Here is a 14,831-nt window from a genome sequence, read left to right as displayed (position 1 = left end):
CTGGGAGTTCAGGTCCATTATATCCTGAAGGCTGCTGCACAGGTGGATAGAGTGGTCAAAAAGGCATACCGTATGCTTGCCTTCATTGGACGGGGTATTGAGTATAAGAGCTGGCAGGTCATGTTAAAATTGTCCAAGACATTGGTTCGGCCACATTTGGAATACTGTGTACAGTTCTGGTTGCCACATTACCAAAAGGATGTGGACGCTTTGGAGAGGTTGCAGAGAAGGTTTACAAGGATGTTAGGTAAAAACAATGACTGCAGATGCTGGAAACCAGATTCTGGATTAGTGGCGCTGGAAGAGGACAGCAGTTCAGGCAGCATCCGAGGAGCAGTAAAATCGACGTTTCGGGCAAAAGCCCTTCACAAGGATGTTACCTGGTATGGAAGGTGCTACCTATGAAAAGAGATTGAGTGGGTTAGGATTGTTTTCATCAGAAAAAAGGAGATGGGGGGGACCTGATTGAGGTCTACAAAATCGTGAAGAGTATAAACAGGGTAAATAGAGATAAGCGCTTTCCCAGGGTGAAGGATTCAACAAGAGGTCATGCTTTCAAGGTGAGAAGTGAAAAGTTTAAGGGGGATGCATGTGGCAAATACTTTACACAGAGGGTAGTAAGTGTCTGGAATGCATTGCCAGCAGAACTAGTAGAGGCAGGCGTGGTAGATTCATTTAAGATGCTCTGGACATATGCATGAGTCGGTGGGGAGCAGAGGGCTACAGATGCTTAGGAATTGGGCGACACGTTTAGAAAGTGGATTTTGATCAGCTCAGGCTTGGAGGGCTGCAGGGCCTGTTCCTGGGCTGTAAATTTTCTTTGTTCTCTTTGTTCTCGAGAGTGTGGTGCTGGAAAAGCACAGGTTAGGCAGCATGTGAGGAGCAGGAGAATCGACGTTTCGGGCATGAGCCCTTCATCAGGAATTGGCTTGTGGGCCAGGGGGCTGAGAAATAAATGGGAGTGAGGTGGAATTGGGTATTCTCATTCTCTGCTATTTTCTCCGCAGCAGCCCCCCCCCACCCCCCCCTTCCATTTATTCCTCAGCCCCCAACCCAAAAGCCTATTCCTGATGAAGGGCTTTTTACGCATTGTATACTTTTTCTTTTGCTGTTGTGCTATTGCTGACTTCCCTTATCAGCCATGGTTGCCTCATCCTCCTGTTAATTTTTTTTATTCCTTGGGATGAATTTATACTGTGCTTCCTGAATTACTCCCAGAAACCTGTGCCATTGTTGCTCCACCATCTTCCCTGCTTGGTTTCCCTTCCAATCAATTCTGACCAGCTCCTCCCTCATGGCTTTGTAGTTATCTTTACTCGATTGTAATACAGTTACATCTAATTCATTCTTCTCCCTCTCAAACTACCAGGTGAATTCTATCATATTATGGTCACTGCCTCCTAGGAGTTCCTTGACCTTCACCTCTCCAATCAAGTCTACCTCCTTACACATCACCAAATCCACAATTGTCTGTTCCCAAGTGGGCTGTACCACAAGCCACTCCAAAAAAACATCTTGCAGATATTCCATGAATCCCTTTTCTGCTACCAACCCGATTTTCCCAGTCCACCTGCTTATTGAGGTCGCCCATGATTGTTTTAAGAGTGCCTTTCTTCTATGCCTTTTCTATCTCCTGATTCATTTTCTTTTCTACATCTTGACTACTGCTAGGAAGCCTGTACACAACTCTTATCATGGTCTTCTTTCCCTTTGCAGTTCCTCAACTATACCCACACAGATTATTTGCCTTCCAGCTCTATATGATTTCATGTTATTGATTTCATTTCATTCCTGAGTAGCAAGGTAACCCTGCTTTCTCTGCCCATCTGCCTGTACTTTTGATAGGATGTGAATGCTTGGATATTTAGCTCCCTGCCCTGGTCCCTTACAGCCATGTCTCTGTGATACCCTTAACTTCATACCTGGCAGTTTCAATCTGCATTAAACCCTCAAGAATTTTAAAGCCCTATCCACAGCCGTGGACCCAGCGTGCATCAGGTGGAGTCCGTCCCATCAAAGCAGCTCCTTCCCTAGTACTGATGCCATTTGATAGAATTTAAACCCATTTCTCCCACATCAATTTTTGAACCACACTTTTGCCTCCTTAATCTTGTTACCTCCGTGCTCATTTGCTTGTGGCTCACAGTAATCCAGAGATAACAGGTTTAAGGTACATTCACCTTCAGATAGTCACACACAGATGTGTCTGATAACTATGCAAAATTAGCTGCGTACTTACTTATAATTTCCAAATTTTTATGTCCACAGCATAGATTGAGCACTAACTAATTTTATAATTCATGACCGGTTAACCCTTTTAAAACTCTTCCTACCTGTTTTATAAAACATCTGTAATTCCTTTCAAAGTCGAAGTTCTCCACCCACTCCCATTTTGAGGAATGATCATCACTAATTTTAGCATTGAAATTTCAAACAATGAATGTTAAATTCTTGGTTTTAGAAATAAATTTGAAACTGAAGGTACAACTCAGGTCAAACATGTTATTTCCTGCTCTGTTGTGAGTTTATTTGGCTTTAGTTGCAATGTGTATTGGGATAAACCAACTGATCCCTCTGCCTCAAGATTCATCCTCTTGATTGCTGCAAAGTTTGTATGATATGTGGCTGCCAAATTATGAGACTAGGTACAACTCCAACCTATTTCTTGAAGTGCATGTTCATGGTAATTCTTTGTTGACTGTTATTATAAAGTCATTAATGTTTACAGCCCAGAAGGAGGCTCTTTGGTCCACCATGCCTGTGCTGGTCTGTGCCAGTGCATTCCAAAACAAATCCTACCATTATACATCCTCCCCATAGTAGTGTCTTCCTCTGATTTAAAATATTGATTTAGTCTTCCCATTATGAAGATGAAATGACCGCTGCCTCAACATGAATGGTAAGAGGTTGAAAAGTGTAAATGTACAACAGAATGTAGGTATCGTCATCAATAAGTTTCTGAAGGCTAACGTGCAGGTGTTGCAAGCTCTGAGGAAGGCTGATGGAATGTTAGCCTTTATTGCAACAGGATTTGAGTGACATCTTGTTTCAATTCTCTTTGGAATATCATGTGCAGTTTTGGCCTCCTTGTCCCAAGAAGTGTACTATTATTGCCAGAGACAGAGTGCAACAGAAGTCACTAGACTTGTTTCTGGGGTGATAGACCTCTTCTATGCAGGGACATTGGGTAAGCTAGGCATGTATTCCACAGAGTTTTGACAAATGAGAGATGATTTCATTGAAACTTACAAGTTCTTTAAAGGGATATAGGGCAGATCAGATGTTTCCTTTGGTTCAGAAATTTAGAACCAGAGAGTACAATTGAAACATAAAGAGGATGTCACATAGGTTCTGAGATGAAGAAATTTTTTTTGTTGATTTAGGGTTGTGAATATTTGAAATTTTCTACGCCAGAGGGTGTAGATGCTCCACCTCAGAGTTTGCTTGAGGTTGAGGATTGGTAGATTTCTGATTACCAATGGCATAGAGTAATGGGGATGATATGGGTGAAGAGTCTTGAAATGTTTGATCAGCTTGATCACATTGAGTAGCTGAGCCTACTTGATCAGTTGAATGACCTATACCTGTCCCTATGAAAGCATGCCCCTTTATTTTGTTAGGTACATGTTACTGTTCATGGATCAAAGAAATGTATTTCTTTGATTCGGATCAGACCAGAATAAGTGCAAGTGTAGAGACTCAAGATATTTCCTTGAAGTGAAAATGTCCAAGGACTGGTGTGAGTTGTGCAGTGTCAAACAGGTCGTCATAAACAAATAAAGTAGGTATGCTCCCCCTGTCTGGCACTCAGCAACAGAAAGGGAGGAATCGCAACCTGTAAATCTCAATTAGCATATAAACAGTACATGAATAGAAAATTAAATCCAGCAACTTAATGACTTTTTTCAAAAAATTAATGTTTATATAGGTTATTTAGAGCCATGTAATTAGCTCAAATGGTTAATGTTAGTGTTCAAATGCTACTTGAATTATCTCTTTTTTTTTAACCATGCTTCCATATCCCTTCATTTCCCTTGCCTGCATGTATGCTAATTTTCTACTTTCATTAAGAAGGAATAGTTGAAAAAGCATTGAAATACCCTTTGGGTCAAGGGTTTGCAAATTTCTTTTACCTGCATTTTTGAGAAACTTGCACTGAGGTAGAAGACTGCTTGGCAAACTAAGTTTGCATATTTCAGGATTCAATTATATAACAAAGGATCTTTGAACTCTGTTTTCCTGTATCAGAACATCTGCTTGAAGTAATCTCCTGACCAACTGCGATGAAAACAGAATTGAAGTTAAAAGAGATGACAGTTCATAGGGAGTCTGTATTAAAATCTTTCTTCCATCTTCTCTGTTATTCTTTGTGCTTTTCATTGTTACAGTCCAACTTCTTGAGGAGAGTGTAAAACAGTATTGTGAGCGTGCTGGACAGTGAGTGAAGTTACACTGCTCTCAAAATGCACTGTGCATAAAATGTCAAGGCAGTGATGGAGCAAGGAGAGACTTGATATGAAGTCCCTGTGTTTAAAAATAACAGCACCTCAAAAAAATAATTCGTACAGAAGTTTCCCATGTCTTGCTTCTTTTTCTCATTAAGTTCATTCTTCATATTAATAATCTGCTTTACTCATTTTTAAGCTAGTCTTTCATTTAGTTGATTCTAATGTACTTTTATTAATTTTTGACCATCTTCAGGGTAGAAATTGCGTTCTCATAATGCAATTAGTGAATCACTACAAATTCATTCCTTCAGTGGCCAGTAAAATTTTTGTTTGTCTAAAATTTGCAACTTTTTCCATCTCATAATTCTGGATATTAGCTACTTCCATGTATGTTATTAGCTGTGCCTCTTATCACACATTTTTCTTATAAATAGCACTGTCTTCTCATCCATTGCTGAAGCTCTATTCATGGAATGTCATTTCCTCTGTTCTTCCAGTGTGTCTTAATGTTTTGTAAATTCCCAAGTCTAATGCACTATTCTTGCCTCTGCTTTTCTAAAACCCTTCCAGCAATGTGGGACACAATGAGGGAAATCTCTAAGCTTGAATTAGTACAGAGTTGTGGAAACTCCAGAAGATATATAAAAACGATGGCTGGTCAGTTGTGGACATGGAGGACATGGCCTTGTGGTATTATTGCTAGAATCCAGAGACACAGGTAATGTTCTGGGGACTCTGGTCTGAATTACACCATGACAGAGGATGGAATTAAAATTCAATTAAAAATCTCTTAACTGTTTTCTGAAATAGCCTAGCAATCCATTTTACTGCTCCTCGGGTGCTGCCTGACCTGCTGTGCTTTTCCAGCACCACTAATCCAGAATCTGGTTTCCAGCATCTGCAGTCATTGTTTTTACCTAGCAATCCAATCAGTTGGAACAATCTCAAAAGAAAGGCTCAGAAAATAAATTAAACCAGACAGACATCTAGCATCAACCTCGGCACTTGGAAACAGCAATGGCAAACACCAAACCTTGCAAAGTCCTCCTTACAAACGTCTAGGGGCCAAAATTGGGAGAGCTGTTCATCTGAACTAGTCAAGCAACAGCCTGAGATAGTCATGCTCACAGAATCATACCTTATAGATAATCATACCTTCCCTTATAACTAATGTGCCACTCCCCACCATCTCCTGCCACACTGGTAGGAAAGATCTAGCATAGGTGACAGCAAACTGGCATATTGTTGGGAGGGAGTTGCCTGGGAGTGTTCAACATTGACACCAGTACTGTGAACTTGAATGGCACCAGGTAAAACGTGGGCAAGGAAACCTCCTGTCATTACCATCTACTGCCAACCCTCAGAATGATCATTTACAAAAAGCAGTATGCAAATCCAACCTGGCTAATTACCACCCTATCAGTCTACACGTAACAAATAGTAAAGTGACAGAAGATATCTTCAATAGTACTTGGTTAGCAGTAGTCTGCTCACTGACACTCAGTTTGGGTTCTGTCAAGGCCATTCAGTTCTTGACGTTAATATAGCATTAGTTCAAGCATGGACAAAAGAGCTGAATTCCTTGACATCAAAGCTGTGTTTGACAGAGTGTGGCATCAAGGAACTCTAGCGAAACTGGAGTCAGTGAGAATAAGGAGAAAGAAAGAAAGATGGCTATGCTTCTTGGAGGTCAGTCATCTCCGTTCCAAGACAACACTGCAGATGTTCCTCAGGGCAATTTCCTTGGCTTAACCATCCTCCGCTTCTCCATCAATGATCTTCCATCCATCATATTATCATAAGTGGGGATGTTCCCTGATGATCACACAATTCAGCACCATTTCCAACTCATCAGACATTGAAACACCCCTTGCTCTTATGTCAGACTTGTGCTGAAAAGTACAGCGAAATCTATGTTTCGGGCAAAAGCCCTTCATCAGGAATAAAGGCAGTGAGCCTGAAGCGTGGAGAGATAAGCTAGAGGAGGGTGGGGGTGGGGAGAGAGTACTCTATGCTACTCTCTCCCCACCCCCACCCTCCTCGAGCTTATCTCTCCACGCTTCAGGCTCACTGCCTTTATTCCTGATGAAGGGCTTTTGCCCAAAACGTCGATTTCGCTGCTCGTTGGATGCTGCCTGAACTGCTATGCTCTTCCAGCACCACTAATCCAGTATTTGCTTTCCAGCATCTGCAGTTATTGTTTTTACCTTGTGCTGAAAAGTGGCAGGAATGTTCATGCCATTATAATTGCCAGGCAATGACTTTCTCCACCAAGAGAGAATCTAACCATCATCCCTTGACATTCAATTGCACTACCATCACTGAATCCAGACTATCAACATCTTGGGAGTTAACATTGACCAGAAACTGAACTGCATGAGCCATATAAACACAGTTGCTACAAGGGCAGGTCAGGGGCTAGGAATCCTGCAGTATGCAACTCACTTCCTGTCTCCCAAAGTCTGTCAACCATCTACAAGGCAGAAGTTAGGAGTAAGATTGAATGCCTCCCATTTACCTGGGTGAATGTAACTCCACTAATAATAAAGAAGCTTGATGTCATCCAGGACAAACGGGCTGAATTGATTGGCACTACATCCACAAGTATATTCACTCTCTCCACCACCAAAGTTCAGTTGCAGTAGCCTTTTAGAAGATGCTATTTAGAAGATGCACTGCAAGAATTCACTGCGACTCCTCAGACAGCAATTTCCAAACCCATGACTGCATCCATTTGGAAGGACAAGGACCACTCGAGAGCGCCACCACCTACAAATTCCCCTCGAAGGCACTTACCATCGTATATATCATTGTTTCTTCAGTATTGCTGGGTCAAAGTCGTGGAATACTATCCCAAATGCCATAGTGGTACTACCTATAGAACATGCAGTGATGCAAGAAGGCACCTCACCGTCACCTTCTCGGGGGCAACTGTGGCTGACACGGCTGTTTTCTGCTTCCTTTCGGCAAATTTCTGTGCATTTACCTTATGGCATTTGACACAGATGATGCCTCTCCTGAGCCCTGAAAATGACGTTATCTCAGCTGACTGTTATGTAGCATGGGTTCTTTAAACTCGTGTCAACAGCATCCTTATAAAATGTTTTTCTCTCTGACATCCCACAACATTTTGCTTTGGGAGTTTTCTTCTCATTGACGTGCAGGCTTCTTCCCAGACCTGACTGCTTTGATGTCTGCTAATAAGAACATCTTTGCTCTTATGCGCCTCTTCCCCCTGCATAAACCTTTCTCCGGCCCCTTTTCTCTTCCTGGTTGGAAATCTCAAATCAGCAAACTCCTTAACAGTAATGTCTCCAGTAGGTTGCTGGTCATTTAACTGAAATCACATGACTTCTTTTAAATGCTACATTGAACTCAAGTGTTCAAAATGCCAGTCTGACCGTTTTTTAGAGAAAGTCCGATCTTCACAGAACTGAAAACTAAAATATTTTTTTCTTAATATTAGGACCCAAATTCTTAAATAATAGTAGATTATGATCCTTCATAATAATAGCAGTAACCTGTATGGCCTGGATTGCTGTTTTTTAATTGCTTTGAATTAAACTATATGAAGAAAATACAAATCAAATGTACTCAATTATATGCTGCTGACTTGATGGCCTTTTGACATGTAAGACTACGTTTTTTTGGTCAACTCGATAAGTTAAACATAACCTGCTGTGGTTCAGGAGTCCTGCTCTGACATGACAGTCTCTGCTGTCTTTGCAGAAGTGGAAGACCATTGGCTGAGAGAGTGCACTATTCACTGGCCTCTATTTTGGCTTGCTTTCTGCAGTTTTACTGGGCCTTCCTACTTGACCAGTTGAGCTTTTTGTTGATGGTTGCCTCTTCAAATGCTTTGCCAAACAATCCGCCTCTAGAGACAATGGCTGTCAGTGATTGTCTCTTCGGTGTCAGTGTCAATGTCCACTATCTTCATATCTCTCTTGCAGATATCTTTGTCACAGAGAAATTGACTCCTTGACGTAAGTACTGCAACCAACTTGGTGCAATGCCTCCTTTTTTTTGTCCCTTTGCACTTAACCAGAGATGTTGAGAGGGCATCGACATGTTTGTGGAGCTCAAGATGTGCATACTCTTTGGTCACATCTGCTCTCTGGAGAGGACTCGACTTGCATGGAGAATGGTATCACTGGCTGACGCCAGTGGTAAGAATTATTTATCACACCGGTCAGTGATGACTCACTTCAAATTTACTCATCACAGTCCATCTGTTTCAATGGGTGCTTAGAGGCTCTGCTCGCCATGTGAGTGGACCAGGCAAAAGAATGAAAACAAAAGAGAAAAGACACTGACTTATTGATTGGAAAGCTAGAAAGGCAGAAACATGCATATACTAGTGACAGAGGACTAGCAGTTGATTAATAACATTTGGAAGACATCTGTGATTGAGCAATGTTAAGTTTCACTAAGAGTCTCATTACTCTCAATAATACAATCATCCAGAACTGGTTCTGAATGTGTTTTCACCATTCATTTCTCAACTCAAAGAAAATCAGTTAATCTCCTGACTATTAATTCTCCCAACATCTCACTTCATTACTACTCTCAGATGACATCATAGCTTGACTTTGACGTCACCCACTGAAGTTAAATGTGGTTGTGTTCTGGTTCTGACACTTTTTGATCTGTTCTCTGTGCTGAAGTCATATATGTTCTTGACATCTACAGAAGATATTTACTTGCATACAAGAATGGGCGGAAAGCCTTGCATGCCTGAGATCCTTATTGGAGAGTTCCTTTTTATTGATGGTCCTATATTAGCTTTCGTCAGTAAGGAATAGTGAACTTACAAATGGATGACTTGCTCATGTCTGCAAAGAGTTGGGTTTCACCATCAACATCAGGAAAACAAATGTCCCGGATGTTGCCATACTGCCTTTTGTCAGCATTGACAATGTGATCCTGGATGTTGGTTATGGCTTCTCATATCTAGGCTCTCAATTGCCAGCAATCTGTCACTTGATATTGAAAATAAAAGTTCAGCTCAAAAGCTGCAGCTATTATGACCAAATAAGTGTGTGCAGAACAAGAACAAACTGACAGAACATCAAACTGAAGAGTGTAACAAACCTGCCTCCTCAGTGTGCTCTTGTGTATTGATGAGACTGAATAATGTGTGCTAGGTAGGAGAAAACACTGAACAGTTTGAAAATTCACTGTCTCAGAGGTATCTTCAGTATCTCTTGGCAGGAGAAGGTCACTGATTCAGAAGTCCAGGTATGAGTTAGAGTAAAACCTATAATAATTACTCATACTTGACAGATAGGAACATCATAATTTTAGTTGATTTCTGAGCTTCTACAGCCAGGAGTTGCTAAGTAGCAAGTTTAATCTGTGACCAACAACTGACATTGATCGTGTCTGGCTCTTTATTCAGAAATAAGTGTATTGAGACGTATTCTTCAGTAACAATGCTGATCTGAACAAAATGGCATAAGTGAACTGCTAACAGAATTCTTTGTTCTAGTTCAGTGTCCATTTGATCACTGATAAAATGGATTGAGAATGCCTACAGACCACAACTAAATTGCTTACAGCAATCAGTTTGATCAAAGTATCTAGCTTATGCTTACGTTATCAAAGTAAAGTCATGTGTAGTTTACAGGTTAAGGACATATGTGGAAACCACAGGGTGATGGAAATATGAGTGACTTTGATATTAACAATCAACAATGAGGTTTGAATTTTAAGAAACCATTTTCTCTTACAAATTGGATAAGGGGCCGAATGACGAGATAAAGTATTTTGTGTTAACAGTATAATTCTCTGTTTTCAGCTTGGTGGCTGATGTGATCGTGTTCAATTCAGCATTTAATATGGAATCATTCCTCACGTCCATTGGCTCTTTCATGAAGCTAATACCTGATCATCGACCCAGAGAACTTGAGAAACTCATCAGGCCCAAGTGCCAAGTATTGTATTTTCCAATCATATTTCCTGACATTACCAGGTTAGTAACCAGGAAACACTGATATTTAAAGTTCTCTAAAGAGCTGACAAGAGTACAGTGATCTATTTTGACTTTGTATTTCTATGCTTATTTTTAATTGTGGTAGTTTGTTCTGCTCAAAACAAGAACTCATTCAGTGAAGGTAAGTCGATTGATGAGTACATAAAGTTATTGGTGAAACATTGAATACGTATAGAGCCCTTTCTTTACAGTTGTAGCATATTTTGGAGAATCGTTTCTTTTCTGTTGTATTTTAGAAGAGCATTTTATCAACATTGTGTAAAAATATATTGTATTAAAAACAGATGTTTTTAATGTAAGGAACAACTTTTTTGAAGTTCCAATCTGCACTTGTATTGTGCTTTATAGCTACAGTAATTCATATGAAATGTCATATTGAAAATAAGCCTATCAGTGCTGATGTGAATGAGAGAGAATATTTTCTTACAAACTTTATGGGCGGCATGGTGGCATAGTGGTTAGCACTGCTGCCTCACAGCGCCAGAGACCAGGGTTCAATTCCCGCTTCAGGCAACTGTCTGTGTGGAGTTTGCACATTCTCCCTGTGTCTGTGTGGGTTTCCTCCGGGTGCTCCGGTTTCCTCCCAGAGTCCAAAAATGTGCAGGTTAGGTGAACTGGCCATGCTCAATTGCCCATAGTGTTAGGTGAAGGGGTAAATGTAGGGGAATGGGTCTGGGTGGGTTACTCTTCGGAGGGTCGGTGTGGACTTGCTGGGCCGAAGGGCCTGTTTCCACATTGTAAGTAATCTAATCAAATTCATGAAGAGTACAAAATCATTGATGGCTGTATAAGGGTGTTTAACCCTTAACAATGTTTGGTTACATTGTAAAATTTTGCCATTTTTTTCAGACGATGTAGTGTACTTGATAACAAGAAGTTTTAAACAATAGTTTTCAGTGCCTAACTGGAAGTGTTATAATGTTTTCTTCCTGTGTTATTAACCTTATATTCAGAGAAACAAAGGGTAAGAGTTACAACACATCTTTTAAATGAAAAGATTTTGGCTATCTTCTAGTCTGTGTTGTCTCAGTAGAATCTTTTTTCAAAAAAGCAGACTGCATAATAATATTGTAATCAAATAAGAACTTGAGATCAGCTGCAACAATGACACTGATTGATAACTAGTGCAAAATCTGAATTAAACTATTGATGCACAAAAAATGATCGCTCCCCCTTCCAGTGAAAATATGCAGAATGAGAAGGGAGTATATAATGTTTCACAAATGACATTATGATTGACCGCATTAATATTCAATTTTTTCCTTTATAGGTACAAAAACATTAAATGCTCATTCTAACGGTCTATCATTTGTCACCATCAATACAATAAAGATTATAATGGAAGCTCACTTTCAACTCACTTTCTTATTCCATGCGTGAGCACGGCATGCTATTTAAACTGCATTTGTGATAACAGTATAGAAGAGCTCATTTATCTCACTGTGAACAGTAAAGTATTATTAGCCCAGTTTGTTTTAGTAATTATAAGCTGCTTAAGTCATTACTGTACAGTAATGGAATTATTTGATTGTACATATCAAAACTGAGATTGTGGTAAATTTGCATATTTTCTATTATCTAATGACATTCATCTACACCTGCCGAAACATTCCACATATAAGGTGACATCGGTCAAAATGAGAGTTTTCTTTCCAAAATGAGAGCTTATATTTTAATCAGTTCATTTAGCTTTCTTGGTGTTGGTATCTCTGTAAAAGAGATTTGACATTGAAATAATTGAATCAAAGATGAATATTCAGCTCAAGAATTTATGAATAAAAATAGGTTATCACACTTGAGTTTAAAGCACTTGTTTTTAAAATGAAAGCCATTAAACATCGGCACTGGATAATGTGGGAGTTGCGTCAGGGTGACTGCTGATCAGCCAAACCTGTAGGTGCATTATAAGCCTGCTGTTGTAAGTGTCATATGTTGTCTTTGAAGCTCCTCTTATTATGACTTAACTGCTTTTGAAAATATCCAGATTGAGCATGAAAGACTCTGAACATCATGGTGGCTAATTTGAAAGCCCCAATTAAAGCATTAGCCCAGAAATTCAATGGATACAGTTGATTCTACAGGTTAGATGGTGCTCCACATTGGGACCATGCTGAAATCCTAACACTGCTGACTTCACAGAGATTCCTTGGGAAATTGAAATTTCCTTGAGTAATTCTGAGCATTTGGAAACCTCTGAAAAAGATGCAGCTCTCTGTTGGAGTTGGAAATTTTGACATGTTCTGACTTAATTAAGATTAACAGTTACCCCAGGAAGGTTAGAGGATTAAAAGCAGTCTCTAATGTTGTCCTCACATGGTCTGGACTACATGTGACTCCAGACCCACAGTAATGTAGTTGACTCTGCAGTTAGGGATGGGCAATAAATGCTGGCCTAGCCAATGGCACTGCGTCCTGTGCATGAATAATAAAAATGCTTGGATAACTATTAAATTGAAATGCTGACTGATCACTGATGATCTATCCACCCCAACAATGACAACAGTTCGACATAACAATCTCTGACACCACTGGACCTGAGACCAATCCTCCTGTTCCAATGCCACGTCCCTGATCTGATTCTCTTGGATACAACACTTTCTTCCCTAAGATACTGGCCCCAAACCCACACCCACTTTCCAATGCAACAACACCCCCTGTCCAACAACCAAAAGAGTATTACACTCTTTCTACACACCTCTCACTAAACCCTTACGTTTACCCTACGTTTTTGCCTTTTCTCCGTAGCTGTCAAAGCTGCGCAGGACATTGAAATTGCAGAATATGGTGTATTTACAGCTGGAAAAGATGATATGGTTTCCATGCTGGTCTACTGCATTGCTGGGTGTGATCATTTTTTTAACTTGGTCACTGCTGGTTTGCAACAGAATGCTCCTGTCCAAGAAGTTTACAGGCAGGCTAATCAAAATGTATGCTGTATATTTGAAAAAAAAATTTTCTCAGGATTTCCAGTCTTGACTGGAAAATCACTGCCATTCTCTTTACGTCTTGATCTTAATTGCAACTACTAACAATGAAACTTTAACATCTGGGAAATACAACTAACTTTCAAAGTGATAATTGTGTTTTTTGCATAAACTATTTATTTTGTAACTTACTATATATAGTTTTAATGTTAAGATATCAATACTTTCTATTTTCTGTGTTCATTGGATAGAAAGTGCTTTTCCTTCTTTGTGAGCAGGGTTAAAGTTATAATGGTAACAGTTTGTGTATTTTAAACTGTTGTGTTCTACCGGGAATAGGTCAGATGAAGATTTAGTAGATGAAGACACTGTCTTCTGTGTTGCCAAAATATGCAATATGTAAAATGTCAGATTTGATTTCACAGTTTTTCTGAGTTAGTGAAACTTGGCCACAGCTGATGTTGGTATTCTTCGCTTAGGAGGGAAAATTATCATGGGTCCATCTAGTCAGTGACAGTGTTGAAAGCATGTGGATGTTAATATGTTGAAAAGACTCATTGGCCCAAATCCGTTGGGCTTTGGATCATCAAAGACTGGAAAGGTAATTGAAAATATGTTTGGGGTCCTATGGAGACCTTAGCTTATTGATCTTCATGGGAATGGCTTGGGAACTTGAACTTCCAATGGTCAATTCCCCTGTGCCTGGGACCTTCTACAAAAGCTTCCGACTTGGAGGTAAGTTCTGGACCAATCTTTAGTTGCTTATCTAGGTAGTTAAATATTGGAAATGCTAAACATATTAAAATCTTCACTAACTCCTGAGCAATTATTGTACTGAAGTCTCCCAGTCATGAACCTTGACTCCTACCTTGATTCCCCTGACTACCCCTTGTCCACTGAATCAACAGCACTACTCAATGTCAACCGCGATTCCCTGTGATCCCTCCCTGACAAGCCTGCTGACTAGACTTACTTCCACCAACCGACTTGACTAGTCCTCAACCTGACTACCCTCCCACAACCAGTCATGATCACCCCCACCAGCTAACTGCCCTTCCTAACCCATTTTGACTAATCCCTGACCTGACCAGCCCCTGAGCTAACTTCTCCTTCTGACCCAAGCAGTCCCCAACCTAATTATCTCTGTCAAACCGACTAGTACGTTTCTCTCGACTACTTAACCCTTGACACCACAGCTACCGTGAAAACTAGACCTGATTAATTTCCTTCTCAATTTGAATAACTTCCATCCCCCAACCGGTCATGATCACTCCTCACCATCTGACTGCCTTCCAACCTGACCTCACTAGCCTTGGAACTGATCACACCTTCCCTCCCTGAACCTGACTTGACAACCTCCTGGTACAGCCTGACCAACCGTTACCACCTATTTGCTCACCCATATACCCATCTTGCCTATTTGTTATCACTGACCCTAACTGTTTACTCATTCATCCACTTACT

At 40.3% G+C, this 14,831-nt stretch overlaps 1 protein-coding gene across 13 annotated transcripts in view; it reads left to right on the top strand.

The window, feature by feature from the left end:
- gtdc1 (glycosyltransferase-like domain containing 1) overlaps positions 1-14,831 on the top strand; it is a 369,150-nt gene that overhangs the window by 121,190 nt on the left and 233,129 nt on the right. For all 13 annotated transcript variants that reach the window (XR_011961711.1, XM_072579734.1, XM_072579739.1 and 10 more), the window contains one exon: positions 10,249-10,422. Coding sequence is in view for 12 of the 13 variants with exons in the window: in XM_072579734.1 (XP_072435835.1) it covers positions 10,249-10,422 (174 nt within the window). In the remaining variant the exon portion in view is untranslated. The remainder of the gene's footprint in view (positions 1-10,248; positions 10,423-14,831) is intronic.

This window comes from Chiloscyllium punctatum, chromosome 10, assembly GCF_047496795.1.
Source record: "Chiloscyllium punctatum isolate Juve2018m chromosome 10, sChiPun1.3, whole genome shotgun sequence".
NCBI classification, from domain to species: domain Eukaryota; kingdom Metazoa; phylum Chordata; class Chondrichthyes; order Orectolobiformes; family Hemiscylliidae; genus Chiloscyllium; species Chiloscyllium punctatum.
This window is presented reverse-complemented; position numbering and strand designations above follow the sequence as displayed.